The sequence below is a fragment of the Leopardus geoffroyi genome, chromosome E2 (genome assembly GCF_018350155.1).
Source record: "Leopardus geoffroyi isolate Oge1 chromosome E2, O.geoffroyi_Oge1_pat1.0, whole genome shotgun sequence".
NCBI lineage: Eukaryota > Metazoa > Chordata > Mammalia > Carnivora > Felidae > Leopardus > Leopardus geoffroyi.
The window spans coordinates 33476670-33495984 of record NC_059335.1 but is presented as its reverse complement, the minus strand read 5'-3'; the positions used below and the strand labels follow the sequence as shown (position 1 = coordinate 33495984).

Sequence of the window (19315 nt, the reverse complement as noted above, 5' to 3'; positions counted from 1 at the left end):
TTTCCTAGTTCAGACTACAAAAATCTCTCTGCTTTTAAGCCTCTTGTCTACTCTTCCTCTTCAAGCTCTGCCAGCTTGGCACCCTACTACCCTACCACAGAGGGAAAGGCACCCTAATCTGTATTCAAAGTATATACACCTTGGCAAGGCGGTCTGGGAACCCTCACAATGTAGCTCCACTCTTCTTTTCTAACCACTTCTCCTTATAGTCCCACAAAACCCCAATGCTTCGGTCATGTAAGACTGCTCACTGCTCCCTGATGGTGCCCTGCACAGTGGAGTACTGCTTCTGTGCTTTAGCTCACACTGTTTCTTCTTCCCGCGTGAAGAGGAGAGAATTCCAGCTCACATTAGTTTATGTAAAAGCAAGGATTTATTAGTTCACATAACTTTCAGGTCCATAGAGGCAGCTTCAGAGATTATAATAATTATCATCGGATGTCTTTCTGGCTTCCTCTGTCTCTTTCTGTCTTCTCCTCATTCCCTCCCTCACGCCCCAGTCTCTTAAAGCCTCAGTCTTTCCCATGTGAAGCGAACTTCCTCCTTGCAGTGTAATGGAGACGTGGAAATGTGGCCACAGGCAGCTCTAGGCTTTCATCACTCCAACCCAGTGAAGACCTTTGATGAAGAGCTTGTTTCCCCTACTGACTATAAAATTCCAAAGAAGGACTCTGTCTGGCTTGGATTGAGTCATATCCCATCCTCCAATCACTGTGGCCAGGAGAATGGGATTTTGTGAATGGCAAGGCCTGAGTCACACACTCACTTCTTATCTTCAAGTGGCAGGGGGCAGTGATGGGCAGCCTCACCGGAGCAGCCTGGAAAGAGTAAAACAATGGGTGTCCGCTGAACTCTCATTTCTCCACCTAGCTGTCTTGAGGCATGTGTAATTCTAAGCCCTTGTCCAAATTAAACTCTGCCATTGTCTCTTCTGTGCTTTCACCGCACCAGTTTGTTTCCTTCAACTGACTCAACTCTCTAACGGCAGGAATTGGATCCCTTGGTGATCAGCAAAAGGTCTTAACCAAAGGTGTGGCTCCAGAAAATCTTTCAGTCTGCAATTACGGTGCCTGAATATTTGTTTATGAAGTTCTTTCCTGAGTCCCCTGGGACTTGACTTGCTTACTTACCACTGAATCTCCAAGCTCCTAGAACAGTGCCTAACACATACCAGGTGCTAGATAAATACTGGGTAAATGAATAAATGAATGGTTTGAATGGAAGAAAGGTTACCAGCCTTTGGTGTGTGCCAGTAAATGAGCACAGCTGCTTTTTAATGCTCCTTACTTGAGAAAAAAAGATAAGGCAGGAACTCCCTCAACATCTTGTGCCCACCATCCGCCTCCAAATTTCCCTATGCACTCCCTATCTCCCTATCCTTACGGCCCCTCTGGCAGTCTCAGGGCAGGTGACACACATTCACATCAACATCAGGTCGCTCAACCATACTCTGCACCCTGTTTCTGCCCATCCTCTTAGGGCTCTGCTCCTTCTATCACTTCTTTTTTCCCATACCTTCAACATCTCCCTCCATCTGGGCTCTTCCTTTTCTGCTTCTCAGTGGATCCAGGTCCCACCTTGCTAGCCAAATGAACAATAAAGCCTCTGCTCAACCCTGTTCACTGCATTCCTGCCTCCCTCTGTCCCTTTCTTTCTAGAACCCAGGTTTCTTTTCCAGGAGTCTCCATTCACAGCCTCCACTTCCTCAGTACCACTTACTTAACTCCTACTGCAATTTGGCTTTTCTCCTGCCACTCCACCGGAATTGCTCTGGCCAAGTTCACCAACAACTTTCCAGACCCACTGGACATGTGTCCGTCTTCAGCTTATTTGACTACTGCAGTATCTGACTCAATTAACCCCTTCCTTCCTTGGCTTTCATGCTGCTGCTCTACCTCGGTTTCTTTTCCATCCTTCAGCTCATCCCTTCTCAGTTTCCCTCGCAGGCTCCTCTTCCTAAATGACTGTCACATCCTGGAGCTGGGGTGTGTGCACGTGGCAGGGGGTGCATCCTCTGCCTTTTCACTCAGCCTGGTGAGGTTACCGACTTGGGAGCCATGGCTCCCACTGCCCACAGCACCACAGAATTCCAAACTGATCCTTCTCCCCAAGTGTGTCCTACACCCTACTCCACATATCTGACTGCCTGCCAGGGATCTCCACTTGGCTGATCCACAAAAATCACCAACGTGAACAAAATTAAGTCTTCATTTCTCTCTCCAAGCCTTCCTTCTCCCTCCAGCATTCCTCCATCTCAGGGAATGGCACTGTCATCCCACCAGTAGCCCAAACCAGGAATCCTGGACCCAGTCTTGTCTATATCCTTTATTTATTTATTTTTTAAGGCAATCTCTACACACAACATAGGGCTCAAACTCACAACCCTGAGATCAAGAGTCTCATGCTCTACCAACTGAGCTAGGTGGGTGCCCCCTTGTCTATATCCTTTAAAATGGAGCTCCTCCCCAATCCCCTTTCAACTAATCAAGTAAGTTCAATTATTCCACTGCCCAAATACCCTTTTCCCATTCCACTCCTTTGAGTTTCTTCTTAATCTATTCCCACCTGGGTCACAGAAATAAATTTCCACATGGTTTCTTAACCTCTGGACATGATTCTCTCTAGTCCACATAGGTGATCTTCCTAAAGTGCAAAAAATGATCCTGCCACCCATTTCCTTAGAACCCTATGGTTCTTGAAAGTTCTCATCACAAGAAAAACATCTGTAACCATGTGTGGTGATGGATGTTAACTGGACTTATTGTGGTGATCATTCTGCAATTTATGCAAATATCAAATCATTACATTGTACACCTGGAAGTAATATGATGTTGTTAATCACACCTCAATTAAAAAAAAGCCCTTCTGTGCCATCTCATTGTATTCAGAATAAAATCTAAAGTTATTAGCACAACAGACAAGGCCCTTCACAATCTATCTCTGTCTCCTCTTTCATCCTTCATCTCTGGACACTCCTCAAATCAAGTATTTTACATCCTCAGCCTGCTTCGTGTGGTGACATATCTTAGCACCTTTTTACATGTTAGTCCCTCTGCCTGGCATTCCTTCTTTTGTTTTGTTTTTTAATTATTATTTTTGGGAGAGAGAGGCAGAGCATGAGTGAGGGAGGGGGAGAGAGAGGGACAGAGACAGAATCTGAAGCAGGCTTCAGGCTCTGAGCTGTCAGCAGAGAGCCTGATGTGAGGCTCCAACTCACGAACTGTGAGATCATGACCTGAGCTGAAGTCAGACGCTTAACCAACTGAGACACCCAGGCACCCCTTGGGATTCCCTTTTCCACCTGGCTAACTACCACTAGTTTTTAGGACTCAGCCGATGTGTCATTTTCTACCCAAACTTCCTGCCTAGATTTGGTGGCCTCCAATCTCCTGTGGGGAGAACTGGCTGCTTGCTCTGAAGAATAAGCGTCTTTTACACGTAACTCCCTTTAGGCTGAATTCCTTAAGGGCAAGGACTGAGGCCTTCCTCTCTACTTCCATGACACCATGCATATGTCCAGCATTTGATAAATGCTCAGTAAATGCTTGTGGATGAAAAGATGGATGGATGGATGGATGGATGGATGGAAGGTGGTTGAATGGATGTATATACTACTATCCTGTCTTTCTCAAGTCTCCTCTGAATCACCTGCTTCTACCAAAGCCAAAGTCTTCAGTGGCAGCACCCACAAATGGCCCACATTTCTGAGGCAGCAACAGAAAATTATTTCAGAGGCTGTCCAGATGAGGGTTAGGAAACACTCTGGTGTCAGAATTAATGTCATATGTGAGGACGGCCACCACCTCCACCTCCAAAAATCCAGCACCAATCAAACACTTGCTATTCTCTCAGCCACTGATCTCAACCAAAGTTAGTGACATCCCATTTGCTGATGGGCACTGGGTCCCAGTCTGCCAGCTCTCTTTTGTCCACACTGGTGGTGGTCTAGTAAGGACCACGTAGTGTTAGAATGGAAAGGACATAGGCTTTGCAATTAAACAAATTGTGGCCTTACGAAGCTGTGTGGTCTCGAGCAAGCCACCCAACTTCTCTGAGCTTCACTTCCTCATCTGTAAGATGGAGTTGATGACTGTATTTCCACATAGGTTGATGTGAAAAAACAAATGAGGATAATGGATTGGATTGAAAATGATCAACGCTATGAGCATCAAAGGCTTTCAATGTTATTATGCTGGCTTATGTAGAAATGAGTTTGCATTCCCTGTGAACCTCATTTCTTTCTCTTTTCTTCATTTAGCAAGCATTTGTGAAGCACCTCCTGTGTGCCAGACATTGCACTCAGTGCTGTATTATGAGCAAAAAGAAGTCACCATCTCTGCTTTAGGAAGCCCTGGTAAGGAAGGGGCACCAAGACTAGAAAAGGAGACAGATATATTAAACACATAATTAATTTACAATGTGTAATAAACATTAGTGCTCTGAGCCTCTGGAGGCGGGTGACCCAGAGTTGATTTTATGACATGGGGAAGCTGTCCCTGTGAAGTATCAATTTTCCACAGAAAGCCTGTCAATTGGCTATGACATGGGCAGAGAATCCAGGGTAAATTCTTGCCATGGAATACTATCCTTACATACTATTCCCCTTTTGTCTTTCCTCCTTCTTGGTTAAGAAATTAAGCGAGTAGGGGGACAAATTCAGGGCACTATTAGCCTTGCAGGATTTTATTTTACTTTATTATTTTTTTGTGTGTGCTATGAAAAGCACAATGTTTTTCCTCTCCTCTGTAAAGAAAATTAGAACTAAAGATGGCTCAGCAGATAAAAGCTGTGGGCGGTAAATACTCCCACTATTCCCCCCTGCATTTCAGGCTTCTAGGTTTCTCTCTGCATTTACTGGATCTTAGAGCTAAGAACCTGAAAGAGGCCTGAGAGATCCTGTGGTGAAAGCCTACGTTCTAATTAAGAGATGAACAAACCAAGGCTCCGAGGGGCTAAACGACCTGCCCAAAGTCGAATCAGAGAATGAGTCAAAACTAAAACACAGTTCTACTGATCCTCCCCGTTTACTGGTCTGCGGGCAGACCCCTGGGATCTGAGGCACCTGAACCCAAGCAAGTTCCTTCACCTGCAGCCACCCCTGGTGGGGCCAGGCTGTCTCTATTTCTAAGACTCCTGGAAGCCACCGACAAACCACTTCTCCCTCTAACATGTCACTGGGGCTCTCCTCCCAGAAACATCCTGTTTTTCACCAGCAGGATACTTTCGGATCCTCCTCTTTGGTTTGAGAACCACATCTGCATGAAGAGTTTGGTTAGAGGTGGTTTCCTCAAAATGCCTCTCAGGACTACGACTTTCTTGGCTGACAAAGCTTTGTGGTTGAGGTCGCTTTTCTACAATCATCTTGGCCTTCAAAGAGCTTTCATGGGTACCCCCTACCCTGCTCCCCACCCCCCCACCGCAGGATGGAACTATAAATGATGCTTTTATGTTTAGAACCTTGCATCAAAGACCTCAAGACCCTGACATGAAGGTAGCTCCCGATTTCATGGGCCACTTAAAACAGGGAAGGAGCTGGGGGAAACAGTACCCCCAGAGGGGCAGGTGGCGGGAGGAGCCACTAGCCTTAACTCCTGGTCCAGTGCTCTTTCCCACTCTTTGTGACATCACTCCAGCTTCTTGGGTTGAAGCAGCTGCACCATCAAAAATGTCACATCAGTTATGACAACACAGTTTATTATATAACTCGTACTGCAGAGCACCAAGGGGGAGAAGCCATAAGCATGAACCACTGCACTCCCCTTCTGGCTTTTAAGGAAGACAAGGCCCACATACTTGAAAAGACAACTCCATATGGGAAGGGAACACCCACTAATCAATCAAAGGAATGAAAACTATAGCTGACGTCTGTATAGTGATTTCTAGAACACTGTTATAAGGGCATTTGCCCACAACAACTCCTTTAGGTGGTGTTTTTATTATCAGCTCCATTTTTATAGGCAAAGGCACTGAAACTAAGGAACAAAAAATAAAGTAACTTGTTTAAGTTACTAACACCTAGTCAGTGGTAGAGCTAAGATTTGATGCTAGGCAGTCTGGTTCCAGCGTCCACGCTCTTAATCACCTCTCAATTTTAGAGAAGCATGCTAAACTCCTTCTCGAAAAAAAAAACTAGCTTTTCTTTGAACCGGTAACAGGCCACTGCTCCTTCCTCTCTTCCCCCTCTACACTAATGACTGATTTGCCGGACGGTATCTTTTCTAACCAGTACTGTGTACTATGCGCAAGAAGCACAGGATAGATAAAATAAGAATGTGATACAAATTTAAACAAATTCTTAGAATGGAGATCATTTGAATACCGTCAACGTGTTTATGGTGATGCAGTCCATAAGTAAGGTAAAGTGCTCTTCTCATACTATCCAGTGTTTTTAAACTCACGTAGCATGTGTGTACACACGTGCTCACACACACACACACACAGCTTCCTTTCGTCAAAATCAAAAGCTGTTCTTTGCTAGTGTCAAGTTTGGGGGTAACCCTTTCCAAAATGTCTTTTTTCATTTTGAAATCATCCGCTTCCCAGCTTGTCTACTGTCTTTCAGATCACGACGTGCTCTTGTGATAATGATCTGTCTAGCTTCATTAGACAGGAGACCCTGAAGACACCCTGGGAGACAGCTAACCCAGTCCCTGCATCCAGATGGACTGACCACATGTCAGAAAAACAGGACCTTATTCTACTCACATTAAATCTCCAGTGTTCATAGAGATAGAGTGCTGTGAGCAGCTGAGAAACATGAGTGACCCCGTCCTATCTTTAGCAGATGTGGTGTACTAAGGAGAACAATCATAATCTGGGGAGTTCCGAGTGGTAAAGAAACAAGCCAGTACTCTGACTTTGAGCACTATAAATGTAATCTAGTCCCACACGGAGAGAGAACAGAAATTCTGATTCCTTTAGAGCCATGGCAATCCCAAATGAAGCCTCATCCATGTAATCTAGTCAGAAACAACCCTTTTAACAAACAGACAGGTTCTACTTCAGAATCCAACAGGTAACTCAAGTTCAAGAGTTCCATGGCTGACTCCTGAGGAGATCAGGTGGACTGTTTGCTACTTTTCTGGCAAGAAGGTCTGCTGGTATTTACAGCTCAGTGAACAGTAAGCAAGGAGAGAGCACCATCCATCAGCGAAGGAGAACTCATCTGCTACTTGATCCGACATTCTGTTTGCGCTCATGCTGTCTCCAGAGAGCAAGGTGCATCCATTTGAATAAACATGGAGAAGGGAGGAAGGGGGAGGGGCAAAGCAGCCAAAGAGATGATTGCAGAAATAACAAGTCCACAAATCTAGAAGGGTGGTTCTCCGGAGTGCTGCCTCAACATGGGACCCTTTGGGGACATGCAGGAAACGCCCTTTTAGATGGCTGCACTTTTTACAGAGTAATGGCTGCAAGTGGCCATTCCCTTCCACTCATTACTGCCATTCGGGAGGTACTGAACAGCAGTGTGCTGACTGAACACAGGCTTGTTGTGAACCTAAGCCAAACAGAAGACACCCTAGTTACAAAAGCAGGGTCAGCTGGTGGGAGGAAGCCACCAGCTTTTGGCAGGAGGTGACATTTTATTTATTTATTTTTTAATGTTTATTTATTTTTAAGAGAGACAGAGTGTGAGCAGGGGAGGGGCAGAGAGAGAAGGAGACACAGAATCTGAAGCAGGCCCAGGCTCTGAGCTGTCAGCACAGAGCCCGATGCGGGGCTTGAACTCATGGACCGTGAGATCATGACCCGAGCTGAAGTCGGACGCTCAACCGACTGAGCCACCCAGGCGCCCCATGGAGGAGGTGACGTTTTAAAAGACTACCTTCTCCAACAGGATGGGGTCTGTCCTCTGAATCATAACCCACTATAAGGGCTGGGATATTTGTACAAGAAATGACGTCTTCACTGGACAAATCCTGGCATTTGTTTTACAATGGCACTGAGCAGGCACCTTGGGAATGAGTGCACATCCAGAGTACTCCATTTTACTTTGTCCATTTATATTTAAAGCCAGCAGCTTGTAAGCCACACCTCATTGCCACCTTCCAACTCCCTATCTCCTAAAAGTCCACCTAATGCTCCAGACACAGGGAGCCTGAATGTGACATCACAGGGAACTCAACACCTCAAATGAGGGCAAACTGCAGTTCTTATAGCACCTCCACAGCTCATTTTACATTTTCATCAGGTAGAATGCCCAAGCACTTGTCACTGTTTGTTCAAAACGGGAAGTCACTAAAAAGGATATTCTATTGATTTCATACTTCACAAACTATAATTCTTTAAGAGATTTCTTGGTAAGGATTTTGGTAATTAAATAAAATGAACACCTCCTTTTAAAATTTTGATTAGTCCAGGGGTGCCTGGGTGGCTCAGTCAGTTAAGCAACCGACTTCGTCTCCGGTCATGATCTCACGGTTCGTGAGTTCAAGCCCCATGTAGGGCTCTGTGCTGACAGCTCAGTTCAGAGCCTGGAGCCTGCTTCGAATTCTGTGTCTCCCTCTCTCTCTGCCCCTCCCCTACTCATGCTCTTGCTCTCTCAAAAATAAACAAACATCAAAAAATAAATAAATAAGTAAAAGAAATAAAAAATAAAATTTTGATTAGTTTGAATAAAACAGTCCCATGGATTGCAAAAATGATGAGGCCCATATCACAGGTGAGGTCATCGGCTCCTCACAAGCACAAGTTAAATACCACATATTTAAAAAGGTCACTGTTCATGGTGTGTGTAAAATTTTATTTGTGCTCTTTCAATGATTGTTATTTCTTAGAACTGAAATGTTTTGGATTGTCTGAGCCAGAACTCCCAAACACTAGCTCACGATCACATATGCAAAAAAGCACAACAACAACAGCCCAGCAAGCTATGTTCAAATGAAACTTTTAACAAATTTAATAAAGTACTAAGAATCAGGCTTCTAAAATGACAGTCTCATCTGTGGCATCTCTTTAATGGCTGTAAGTTTCCCATTACAACATGTATCAAGCAAAAGAATTGCAAAGGTTGGTCTCCTGCAACATTTCTAGGCTGATGTGTGTGCTAATACTTTGTTTTAAGTAGCATCAGTTAGCCCTTTATCATATAACTTCAATTACTATGGCATATATGGAAGCCTATTCCTTCTAATCAGCACGCCACAACATGGATGAGAAAACAGGCTAAATGGAATGCTCTTTGCTCTTCTGAAAACGCTGGTTTAAAAGGGTCTGGAGATGTCTGAATATCAATATTCTTTCTCTCTGTCCAACAGAAACTATTAAGCCCAAGGCCCCCTTAGGAAATCATCAAGTTCTCACAGGGCATCACCCATGGAGAACTCTTTAATTTCATCTACCTGGGTAAAATAAAGCAACATCCGAATTAATTCATATGTATGGCCTGATAGGTCGGTCACTAATCACACTGCACAGACAAGTCCAAAACTGCTTTCTGGAAATGGCACCTACATTTTTGGGCCCAGCCCCACCCACGATACAGGTCTCCTGACTCAAGTGATTCTCAGTCGTGGCGATCAGGAAAATCATCTCTGCAAAGGAGGACTCAAAAGAATTTGTCACTAGGATACAGTGACACCAATCCCACATTTTGTGGTTAATAAAACAAGTCCTGCATCCAGCTTGGCACAAGGCCCTGATCTGATTTATTTCAAGCCAAGCTGGAGGGCTCACAGGAAAAGCTGCCATTCATGAATGCTTCAGGAGGACAGGATGCCAGGGTCCCTTGTGGCAAAATTTACAGGGCCAGAAATCTTTCTGATTGACCTTTTGAACAAACATAGCCTATTTCCTAAAGAGTTGGTGTGTTTAAAAAAATTATAGTTTTACCTCAGTTTTGCCTGACATTTTTCTACAAAAAGGTGTTCTGTGGGAGTAACAAAAGTGGGGAGTACAGGGAAAAGAGAAGAAATGTTCAGATATCTGATTTAACCATCTCAAACATGAAAGGCTTGACTTTTTTGTCTTCCTCAGTGTAACTAAATCTGAGACACATATGACTTTCCGGGGAAGTCTACATACAGCCTTCATTTAAGATTCCCTGCCCCAGTATATAATTAGGAATTTTCATTTTAAAATGGCACACCTATTTCCTCAGAGAGCTCAGCTCTCTTTGAATAAAAAAGGTGAGGTACCCTTTGGGGGAGTCAGTATATATTTTTAAACTTCTTATTAAATCAACCTAATTTATGGGGCATGTTCAGGAAAAGCAGGTAGGGAGTTGCTTTGGTGGACGCAAAGTTAATTTGCAGACTCTAGCATACCTCCCTCCTTCGTTCTCACCCCCCCACCCCGCCCCAGTCCTCCCACGAGTCTTTCCGAATGCCTTCGGCCCCCTCCGAAGCGGCTCGGGTTCTCTCCGCTGGGGCCCCGACTCCGTTCCGAACACTGCCGAGTCCCTCCGAGCCCCGCGCCCAGCCCGCACCGAGCTGAGCCGAGCGTCACCGAGCTGAGCCCCATCGACTTTTCCGGCCTCAGCTGGGCGCTGTCCACCACTCGCAACGCCTGAAACCTCACCCAGCCCCTGTGGCTGGGGCTTCTACCCGGCTCCGAGGCCACCACTGCAGATTACAGACTTCTTAAGTTTTGAAACATCCCCCTTTGGGAGAGAGGGGTGGCGCTGCTTGCATTTACCGACCTGCAAGGGCTCCAGGCAGATGCAACATGCACCTTGTTGCAAAGAGCAATTCCCTCGGCCCCGCCTCTCCATCCATTTGGGCTGCACGAGCTCCAGAGAAGCCCCAGGCCAAATTACCCGTGGCTCAGAGGGGTGCGGCGAGCCGAGGGGCCTCTGCAAAGAAAGCCCCAGGGAGCTCTCTAACGAAAATAAGAATATGTCAAACAGACGGGGTGGGGTGGGGGGAATTGTCTCCTAGTCGCTACTCCCTACCATCATGGCGCCGCCTAGAACCCGCTTGTCATGCCTGTTACACATGCAAGATTTTTTGCATCTTGGTTCTGAAACCGCAAGCATGCTTCGATTCCCACCCACCTTTCCGCCAAAGGGGTTTTTATTTTCCATTGTTTTCCTACGGGATGCAATTACTTCAGCTATTCTGTCAAGTTGAAAAATAATCATTTTTGTTTACTGCACAGCAACCCCTAATTAGGAGCTGTGTGTGCACGAAGGTGTCACAGCAAAGGGACGTGGAATCCTCGCTAAATGGTCTTAACGAACTCCTCCGTCCCGAACTGACAGGCCAACGGAAGCAGCAGGGCCGGGAGGCCCTGAGGGCATCCACCCCTTCCCCGCAGGCCACCCCCTCCCAAGCAAAGCTGTCTGTGGGCTCGCTAGGAATTGCCCAATGGATGGGGCAAGAAGCAAGCCTGAGAGTGAGAAGGAGGGGCGAGGCTCCTTACTGAGAAAGTGTGGAAGGGAAGAAATATCCCATTTTGTTTTAATTTTCAACCATCACTCAAATCCACCCCCAGTTAATTAGGAGGGGAAACTGATATCTAAGGCAGAAGGGGGCGGTGGCAAGTGGGGCCTGAAATCCGCATTGTGGGTAGATTACATGGAACATGGCCTATGCAGAGTGTAAATAAATACATTGATAAAGGCCACAGAGTGAAGGAAAACTGCCGGTCAGGAGACCAAACGCTGGGGGGGGGGGGGGGAAGGGATGAGGGGGGACACAAGGGACAGGCATTCAGCCTCAGCCAGAGTTCCCCTTCCACCTCTGCCTTGGATACAGCTGTGCCAGCCACATTTGCTTGGAAATCCAGCCCCCTCCCCTACCACATAACCCCTTCCCCTGACCCTAGTCCTTTTGGGGGGCGGGGGCAGAAACCACAACCTCCAATTCAGCACCAAATCCATGAACAGCAGACACTTGATCCTCCACCCCAGTCTAGGGCTGGGTCCCTTCCATGTTTTAGCCAAGTTCAAAATCACTGCCCCAGGAGAAGAGCAGGGGGAAGGGACTGTGGATGTGGAAGGGGGAGGGGGTGGAGGGAGGAGGAGAAGAAATACAGAATGAAACAGAGACATATAGATAGAAACGGAGGTAGTGATACATACAAGGGGCAAGAAAGAGTAATGATCATAATCATGCCAATAGTGTGATGTTCTGATCAATATGGCGGACACTGTCATTCATACAACTACAGGCACTCCACTTCCCTCCCCCCTCCGCAAAAAAAAACACCCACCGGGGAGCTGGGGTGGAGGACCCAGAACCAACGTAGGGCGTGGGGGAGGGGAGTCAAATCCAGGTGTGTGTGTGTGTGTGTGTGTGTGTGTGTGTGTGTGTGTACACGAATCAGAAACCAGGCCTGGAGAGCAATGTGTAATGAGCAAGATAATACAAATGACAAAAAATTATTCTTAATAAAAGTACAAATCCCAAGGCCACAGGGACTTACTTCATCTGCTTCACAATGGTGCTTTTTCCTGATTCTCCAGCCCCTGTTGGGACAGATGGGAGGAAAAACTGGTGAGTGTCAGCTTAGGGGAAGGGGGGGGGGGGAGGCATGGAGGTAAGGCATGCGAGAGGATGGACGATCCTAGGCACACAGTGGTGCCAACTCCGGGACCAGGTCTCCCCAGACACGAGTAGGGTGGGAGAGAGGGCAGAGGTGGGTGCGGAGTGGCTGGGGTCGGGAGATGGGGGTGGCAGCCCCGGTCCTTACCCAGCAGGAGTAATTTCACGTCTTTGGCGGCGCTGATGCCATCCTCTTTGAGGTTTTTCTCAATCGCCTTGCTCCGCTCGAGGGCGGCTCTCTCCTCTGCGCTCAGAGTACATCCCATGGTGGCCCCTTCCCTGCCACAGCCCGCACGACTCGGCTGGCACGGCTCCCCGGCTCGGCGCGCCCCCCACCCCCCCAGAGAGCAGAGCCTGGGCTCAAAGGGGAAAAAACCACGATATCCTTCCCTTGGTTGAAAACAAAAATGTCGGGAAACCAGAACCCCCCAAAAAGACAGCCGCTAAGATTCCAGCAGCGGAGACTTGCGGTAGCTGGCGGGTTCTAGGGGTGTCGAGGCGAAGGTGGCCGGGGTCTGGGGCTCCGGGGCCGAGGGAAGAGGCGCCCGCGGTCCGAGGAGGCGCGGGCTGCAGGCACTGAGGCTTGTGCACGACCCAAAATAAATAAAATAATAGTTGAGGCAAGAGCCGCAGCCGGAGCCGGCGGAGGGTGGGGTGGGGGGCAGGGTGGGTCCTTCTGCCGCTGCTGCCAGAGGAGGAGGAGGCGGCGGCGCGGGGTGTGGAGGGAGTGAGAGAGGGGGTGCTGCTAGTGCATGTGCATCGCGGGTCCTCAGCCGTCGGTGCGTCCGCGGCGCCTTCGCCGACCCCTGCGCGCAGGGCAGGGTTGGGCAGGGGGCCGGGTCGGGGGGCAGGTCTCTAGCGGGAGGCGGCGTCGCTGTCTCCCAGAGCTCGCATCGCTCGGTGGAGCCTACCGGAGAGAGAGGGAGAGCGAGGGAGCCGCAGGCAGCCGGGAGCTCGAGGGAGAGAGAGAGAGAGAGAGAGAAGGAGAGAGGCTGGGAGGGAGGGGAGAAAAAATGAAGGGAGAGCCAGCGAGCGCGCGCGCCACAGCCCGGGCGGGGGAGGGGGCGAGCGCAGCGCGCGAGTGCGCCAGCGGCTCTGCGCACCCCGCACCGCAAGCCGCCCGCTGACGTCAGCAGGGCCGCGCGCCGGGCCCCCGGGACAGGGAAGGGTGGGGGACGGGGGAGGCGCGCGCGCCGGGAACCGCGTCAGCCGGCGGCGGCGCGCGCGCGCGCGGCCTTCCCTCCCCCCAGCGCCCCCGGGCCCGCGGCTCCCAGAGGTGGGAGCGTGCGGGGCCTGGCGGGGGCGGAGCCTGGGGCCGGGCGCGCGCCGGGGTGCCCCTCCCCGCCTCCGCCCCCGCCCGACGCGCGGGCTCCGCCGACCTCCTGGTCAATGGGAACGCGGGACTGGGCTGCCCGCGCCGCGGTCAGGTGGGCCCCCCAGCTCGCGCCCCGCGCCGCCCTGCTCGTCCTCCCGCTTCCGCTCCATCTTGGCTCCAGCAGCTCGCCTTCTTGGTTACTCTTCTGCTGTCAGGGCTGTGGCAGCCGAGACCAAGTGACCTCAGCAAACGCGAGGAGACAGTGGGTCTGAGTAAACCCGCGTTCCGGTGAATTCGCCTGGGGCATGGGGGCGGTCGCGGATTGTTCTTTTCCTGCGACCCACCATCATTAATTGAGCACCTAGTATGTGAGAGTAGAGGCTGTGAGGAGAGGAACACAGCAGGATGAGACAAAGCCAGGGCCTGTTCTCTAGGAGCCTCTACCTCCCTGTGCCTTCGCGGACCCTGCTCTGAGATTCCCCGCCATAGGTATCAGCGCAGGAGACAAGTCCCATTCTGGGAAGCTTTTGGTTGGGAGGGACAGGTTTTCATGAGCTTCTAGCACATCATTGATCTTTCAACACAGAATTTAAACGCTTGTGCTCATTTTGAACGGTTTCGCTTGGTTGAAATCTTGGCATTTAATTCCCTTGTCCTGCTCCTTCCCCCAAACACAAATAAATGAATGTTAAGTCGCTTTTTGGTGAGAGAAGAGATTTTCTTCCTTTCTTCAATTTTTTAAAAACACTTCGCCATCTCTTTTTCAAATAAAGACCCAGAAACCCAGGTCAGTTACTCAGCATACAGCTAATCAAGTACCGAGGAAACACGTACACATTTGCCAAAAATCAGGCGTGTTCTGGGTGGTCTCAGATTTTGAAGAGACTAGTTCTCACTGCACAAAATGGTTTTACAGCAGACAGTTCCAGCAGACAGCCCCAGGGGCCCTCCTAGAGAAAGGGGCCAATAGGAAAGGTTGCATGGGGATAGGACAGGCAAGAGGCCAGCAGAAAATGTTTTTTCTAACAGTTGGGCACTTCTATGGCTCTGAAAGCAAACTTGTTTGTTTCATTTCAACAACAGAAAAAAGCACCCCTGTTTTGGAAATATTACCCAGCATAAAAATATATTTGCAATGGGGGTGGAGGGGAAGGCAGTTAAGGCCCACCCAGAAGAAAACATTTTTTCCCTTGAATTTAATGTGTTATTTGTCTCTGTCTATAAATAGCTATGTCAAAAGCTGTATGTAATGCAATTTGAATATTTAAATTTGAATCACATTTTATGTATTCTAGGAAACTGACAAAGGACTCATAAAGAATTGTTTTATAAAATAAATAACTTCTTCGCCTACCCAGACCCCAGCCTCCTTTGGTGTGTCTGTTGAGGAGGGGAGCTTAAGGGATATATCTAGTTTGCTGAAAATTAGTGTGTCATTAAAAGTCAGCCTTCCAGATCCAAAACAGAGCTTAAGGTACCCAACATTCTATACAATCTGTTATTGCCTCTACAGGTTGCTAAGATGATTATGCAGATCTGATATAGGGAAAAACTTCAGCAACTCACCCAGATTCTGCTATCCCTACAAGGCTGCATCCGAAAGACCAAAGAGGTAAGAATATAACCATTTTTTAAAAGATGATGGGTCGTATCTTCTATTTTAATCTTCTTTCATATCAAGTAGTTTTTGAGATCTTAGGCTATTGGGGAATTGTGGCTTATATGGTTGAATCAAACTATCCTTGATTTTAGTTATATTTATTTCTTCTTCGTATCACACCTAGTATGGTGAAGGCATAGACCTGTTTTTGTGTGTGTGTTTTTCTTTACTTCTTTACTTATTAAGCATCTTATCTATCATGCACCAGGTAATGTTCTAGGTACTGTAGATATTGTATTTCAGGTTTGTCTACCCTGTTTTCTTTCTCTGGGTCACTTTGCATCTTTATAACTGGGCTTCATAAAGCAACTAATAATAATGCACTTTGTCTGTATAGTGCTTTACAGTTCATGGAACACTTTTATAAAAATTACCTCTTAGGATCTTCCCATGTAAACCTCAGTTAGACACTGTGGTGTTGGGAGTGTCATGGCAGAGTGGAAAGAGCCTAGAGTATGAATCCAGATCAGCCTGGCTATCCATTTTACAGCTGAGAAAACTGAGCCTCTGAAGGGGTGAATAACTTGTTCAAGGTTACACCATCATTAACTAATAAACCAGGGCTCCTTTTATGTGTTTGTGGATTATTTGAGAAATAACATGTTGTATAAGCATATAAAGCATACTTTCTAGACTCTGAGAATGCTGACAACCCCAGAACCCACTGATATTCACCCCCCCCCCAACAAAGGAAGTGAGCATGAGAACATCTCAGTTTTCTGCAAGTTATTAGTAATTAGATAATACCACAAGTGTTTAATTTGTCCACAATTAATTCCTGTGGGAATAGGGAAATTACAATCCTAACATCAGGAGTGATAAAGGACAAATTCATTTGCTTTTATTTTGTATGATCCTCAGGACTATGTTTCTCTGATTATTGCTGTTGGCCAGAGAATCATGTTAACTTACCCAGTCCTCAGTCAACTCTCTGCCTTGCCATTCTCACACACTGTTCGACATATTTTAAGTTGTTTGTTTGTTTGTTTTGTTTTGTTTTTTTGTTTTTGAGAGAGAGAGAGAGCTCTGGGAAAGGGGCAGAGAGACAGGGAGACAGGGAATCTAAAGCAAGCTTCTCGCTGTCAGTGCAGAGCCTAACGAGGGGCTTGAACTCCTGAACCATGAGATCATGACCTGAGCTGAAGTTGGCTTCTGAACCAGCTGAGCCACCCAAGCACCCCTGAGTTTTAAAATGAATTAGAATGTTTTATAAGAGGAACAACAGCAAAAGCCTATGTTAAGCCTTTTTACTACATGTGGCTTCTAATTGCGGAGGGCAGTAATTTATGATACATGCAAGATCCTCCAGTTTTGACTTAAAGAATGTAGGTTCTTATTAGATGAACCAAACTTCTCTATTTTTCCCTTTTGTAATTAATCAAATATGCATGTATTGACAATCTTTTGTGTTTAATATATTGATTTTGATTCAAAGGAAGGTTTGGATGGGTATAAGCTTGGATTCTTAAAATCCCTAGAATGTTTTATTCAAAACCATTCACATCAGAATTAGCTGGGATGCTACATAAAAATTCAGTTACCCACCTTACTTCTACCAAGTCAGACTCCTCTGCATTCCATATTGATAGCCACTCCCCAGATGATTTTTCTGTACACAAAATGTTGGAGCTTATACATACAATCTGTATGTGCCAATTAATTCTGGTAGGAGCTTACTTTTTAAAAGTTCAGACATCTCACATGTTTCTGAATTCAACTTTTTAAAAAATGTTTTATTTATTTTTGAGGTGGGAGGGGAAGGGGCAGAGAGGGGGTGGCAGACAGAGGATCCAAAGTGGGCTCTGTGCTGACAACAGACAGTTTGATGCGGGGCTGGAAATCACGAACTGGAAGATCATGACCTGAGCTGAAGTTGGATGCTCAACCGACTAAGCCACCAAGGTGCCCCTCAACTTCTAAAATGTTTATTGTTTTAAAAATATTTTTGTCAAAGGAAAACATGAGAATTGCTATCCCTTTTGAATACTACTGTCATGGTAGGAAACTAAGCTAAAACGTGTGGTTCATGAACTAAATGAAACCAAACTAAATGTCAGGTGAATTTGGTGTTTTAGGGAGAATGGTAGATCACTAGAGATTTTAAGTTTCCTTACTAAGGGTTTCTATTATGAAATTGATAGCTTACAATATAACTTAGTGGTCGATATAATTTACAAAAATGTCTGGGTCAGACTAACAGATGACTGAGTATATTCTGATAGATATCTGGTATTAATGAAGGAAGATACTGATCAAATTTTTGTTTCTTTTCCTAGAAGATAGCCCCCACCACCATTTAGTCCATATTCAACACTTCTATGACTGATATTATTTTGAGCACATTTCTCAGACCTGTTGGAACAGTGGTTCTCAAATGTTCCATGGTGCTAAGAATTACCTGGCATGCTTTTAAGAATGCGGATTTGTCGGGGCGCCTGGGTGGCGCAGTCGGTTAAGCGTCCGACTTCAGCCAGGTCACGATCTCGCGGTCCGTGAGTTCGAGCCCCGCGTCGGGCTCTGGGCTGATGGCTCAGAGCCTGGAGCCTGTTTCTGATTCTGTGTCTCCCTCTCTCTGCCCCTCCCCCGTTCATGCTCTGTCTCTCTCTGTCCCAAAAATAAATAAACATTGAAAAAAAATTAAAAAAAAAAAAAAAAAAAAGAATGCGGATTTGTGAGTCTCATCCCTAAAATTTCTGAATTAGTAAGTCTGAGATTGAGCCTGGAAATGTTCATCTTTATAATCCTATCTCCTCCCCTAAGTGATACTGACAAAGTTTGAGAAACATCGCTGGCATGTAAATTCCTTTGAGGCCGAGAGAGTTGTCTTATCACTTTGTGAATGTCCCAGAAGGTCAAGCATGGTCCACTGTCCACAGGTCATCAGTTTTAATACTTGTAAATTAAATTCACCTATCTATAGACAAGAATTAAATCAGATCACTTGTCAGAGTTCTCCCTAGCTCTGAGACCTTTTGATTTTTTCGAATAGAAATTTTGTGACTTGATGACTTGGGAAGATTTTTAAGATTAAGTTCAAAATGATAGTGACTTGCTTTCAAGTAAGGTTCTGAAAACTGAAATGATACTGACTTTAAATAAGCAAGTGGGAGATTTATTGGCATTTAGGAGCTGATAAGAAGAGAATGTATACCAAATGCTTTTGAAGAATCCATCAGAAAATTCTTTGATAAATTTTGTGTCTTGTTTGTTATTTTGTTGAGTTCATGAAAAAAGTAGTTTCTTTATTTATAATGTTAGGAATAAAAGATGCCACGGGAAGAAATAAAGATTTTGTGTATTTTTAAATGAAGGGACTTGCATGAAGGAGCAGATTAAGACTTGTAGGTAATTGAATTGAGCTCTTAAGTTATTGAAATCCATTATGTGGTCACTCTTGAGAACATTATTTGTTGAGTGTGCTTTGATGGTTCAAGAGCCCCAAAGAGGGTGCACTTTGTGATTTTTCTCAATTTAGGGTAGAAAAAGAATCCCCCAGGGATGCATTTGGCTGAGATTGAGTGGAAAGTTTGAGGGGGTAGGACTAGCGCTTTCACATTGATAAGATCGACCAAGTGCTGAAATTGAAGTTGGAAGCTTGGCTTAATATGAAGGTCTTACCTACCAATTGTGGTCTGTGTTGGAATTTTCTTGGAAAATCTTTCTTCAGAACCGAGAATAATAGTACTTTTCAGCCTCCCCCGGCTGAAGTTGACAGATAAGATTAGCAGGTATGTCTTTGTAAAGCATTTATTTAATACTTACTAAGTCCTCCAGAAGACAGGAGATTTCCTGACATGAAGGTTTCTTGCATTATTTATCGTATTTTCTATCTCCATAGAGCCTTTCATGCATGCA

The 19315-nt window shown here is 46.2% G+C and overlaps 1 protein-coding gene and 1 long non-coding RNA gene across 5 annotated transcripts in view; one reads left to right on the top strand and one right to left on the bottom strand.

Moving 5' to 3' along the window:
* The window catches only part of GNAO1 (G protein subunit alpha o1), a 173809-nt gene extending 160326 nt beyond the window's left edge, over positions 1-13483 (bottom strand). The window contains exons 1-2 of one of the 2 annotated variants that reach the window (XM_045442799.1): positions 12634-13483; positions 12367-12409 (exon numbers count right to left, since the gene is read on the bottom strand). In XM_045442799.1, the coding sequence (XP_045298755.1) occupies positions 12367-12409; positions 12634-12751 (161 nt within the window). In that variant the 5' untranslated portion in view covers positions 12752-13483. The remainder of the gene's footprint in view (positions 1-12366; positions 12410-12633) is intronic. The other variant, XM_045442800.1, reaches the window with a different exon arrangement.
* A 222-nt stretch (positions 13484-13705) lies between these two features.
* LOC123579179 overlaps positions 13706-19315 on the top strand; it is a 257069-nt gene continuing 251459 nt past the window's right edge. For all 3 annotated transcript variants that reach the window (XR_006702669.1, XR_006702668.1, XR_006702667.1), the window contains exons 1-2: positions 13706-14289; positions 15314-15412. This is a non-coding gene — a long non-coding RNA (uncharacterized LOC123579179). The remainder of the gene's footprint in view (positions 14290-15313; positions 15413-19315) is intronic.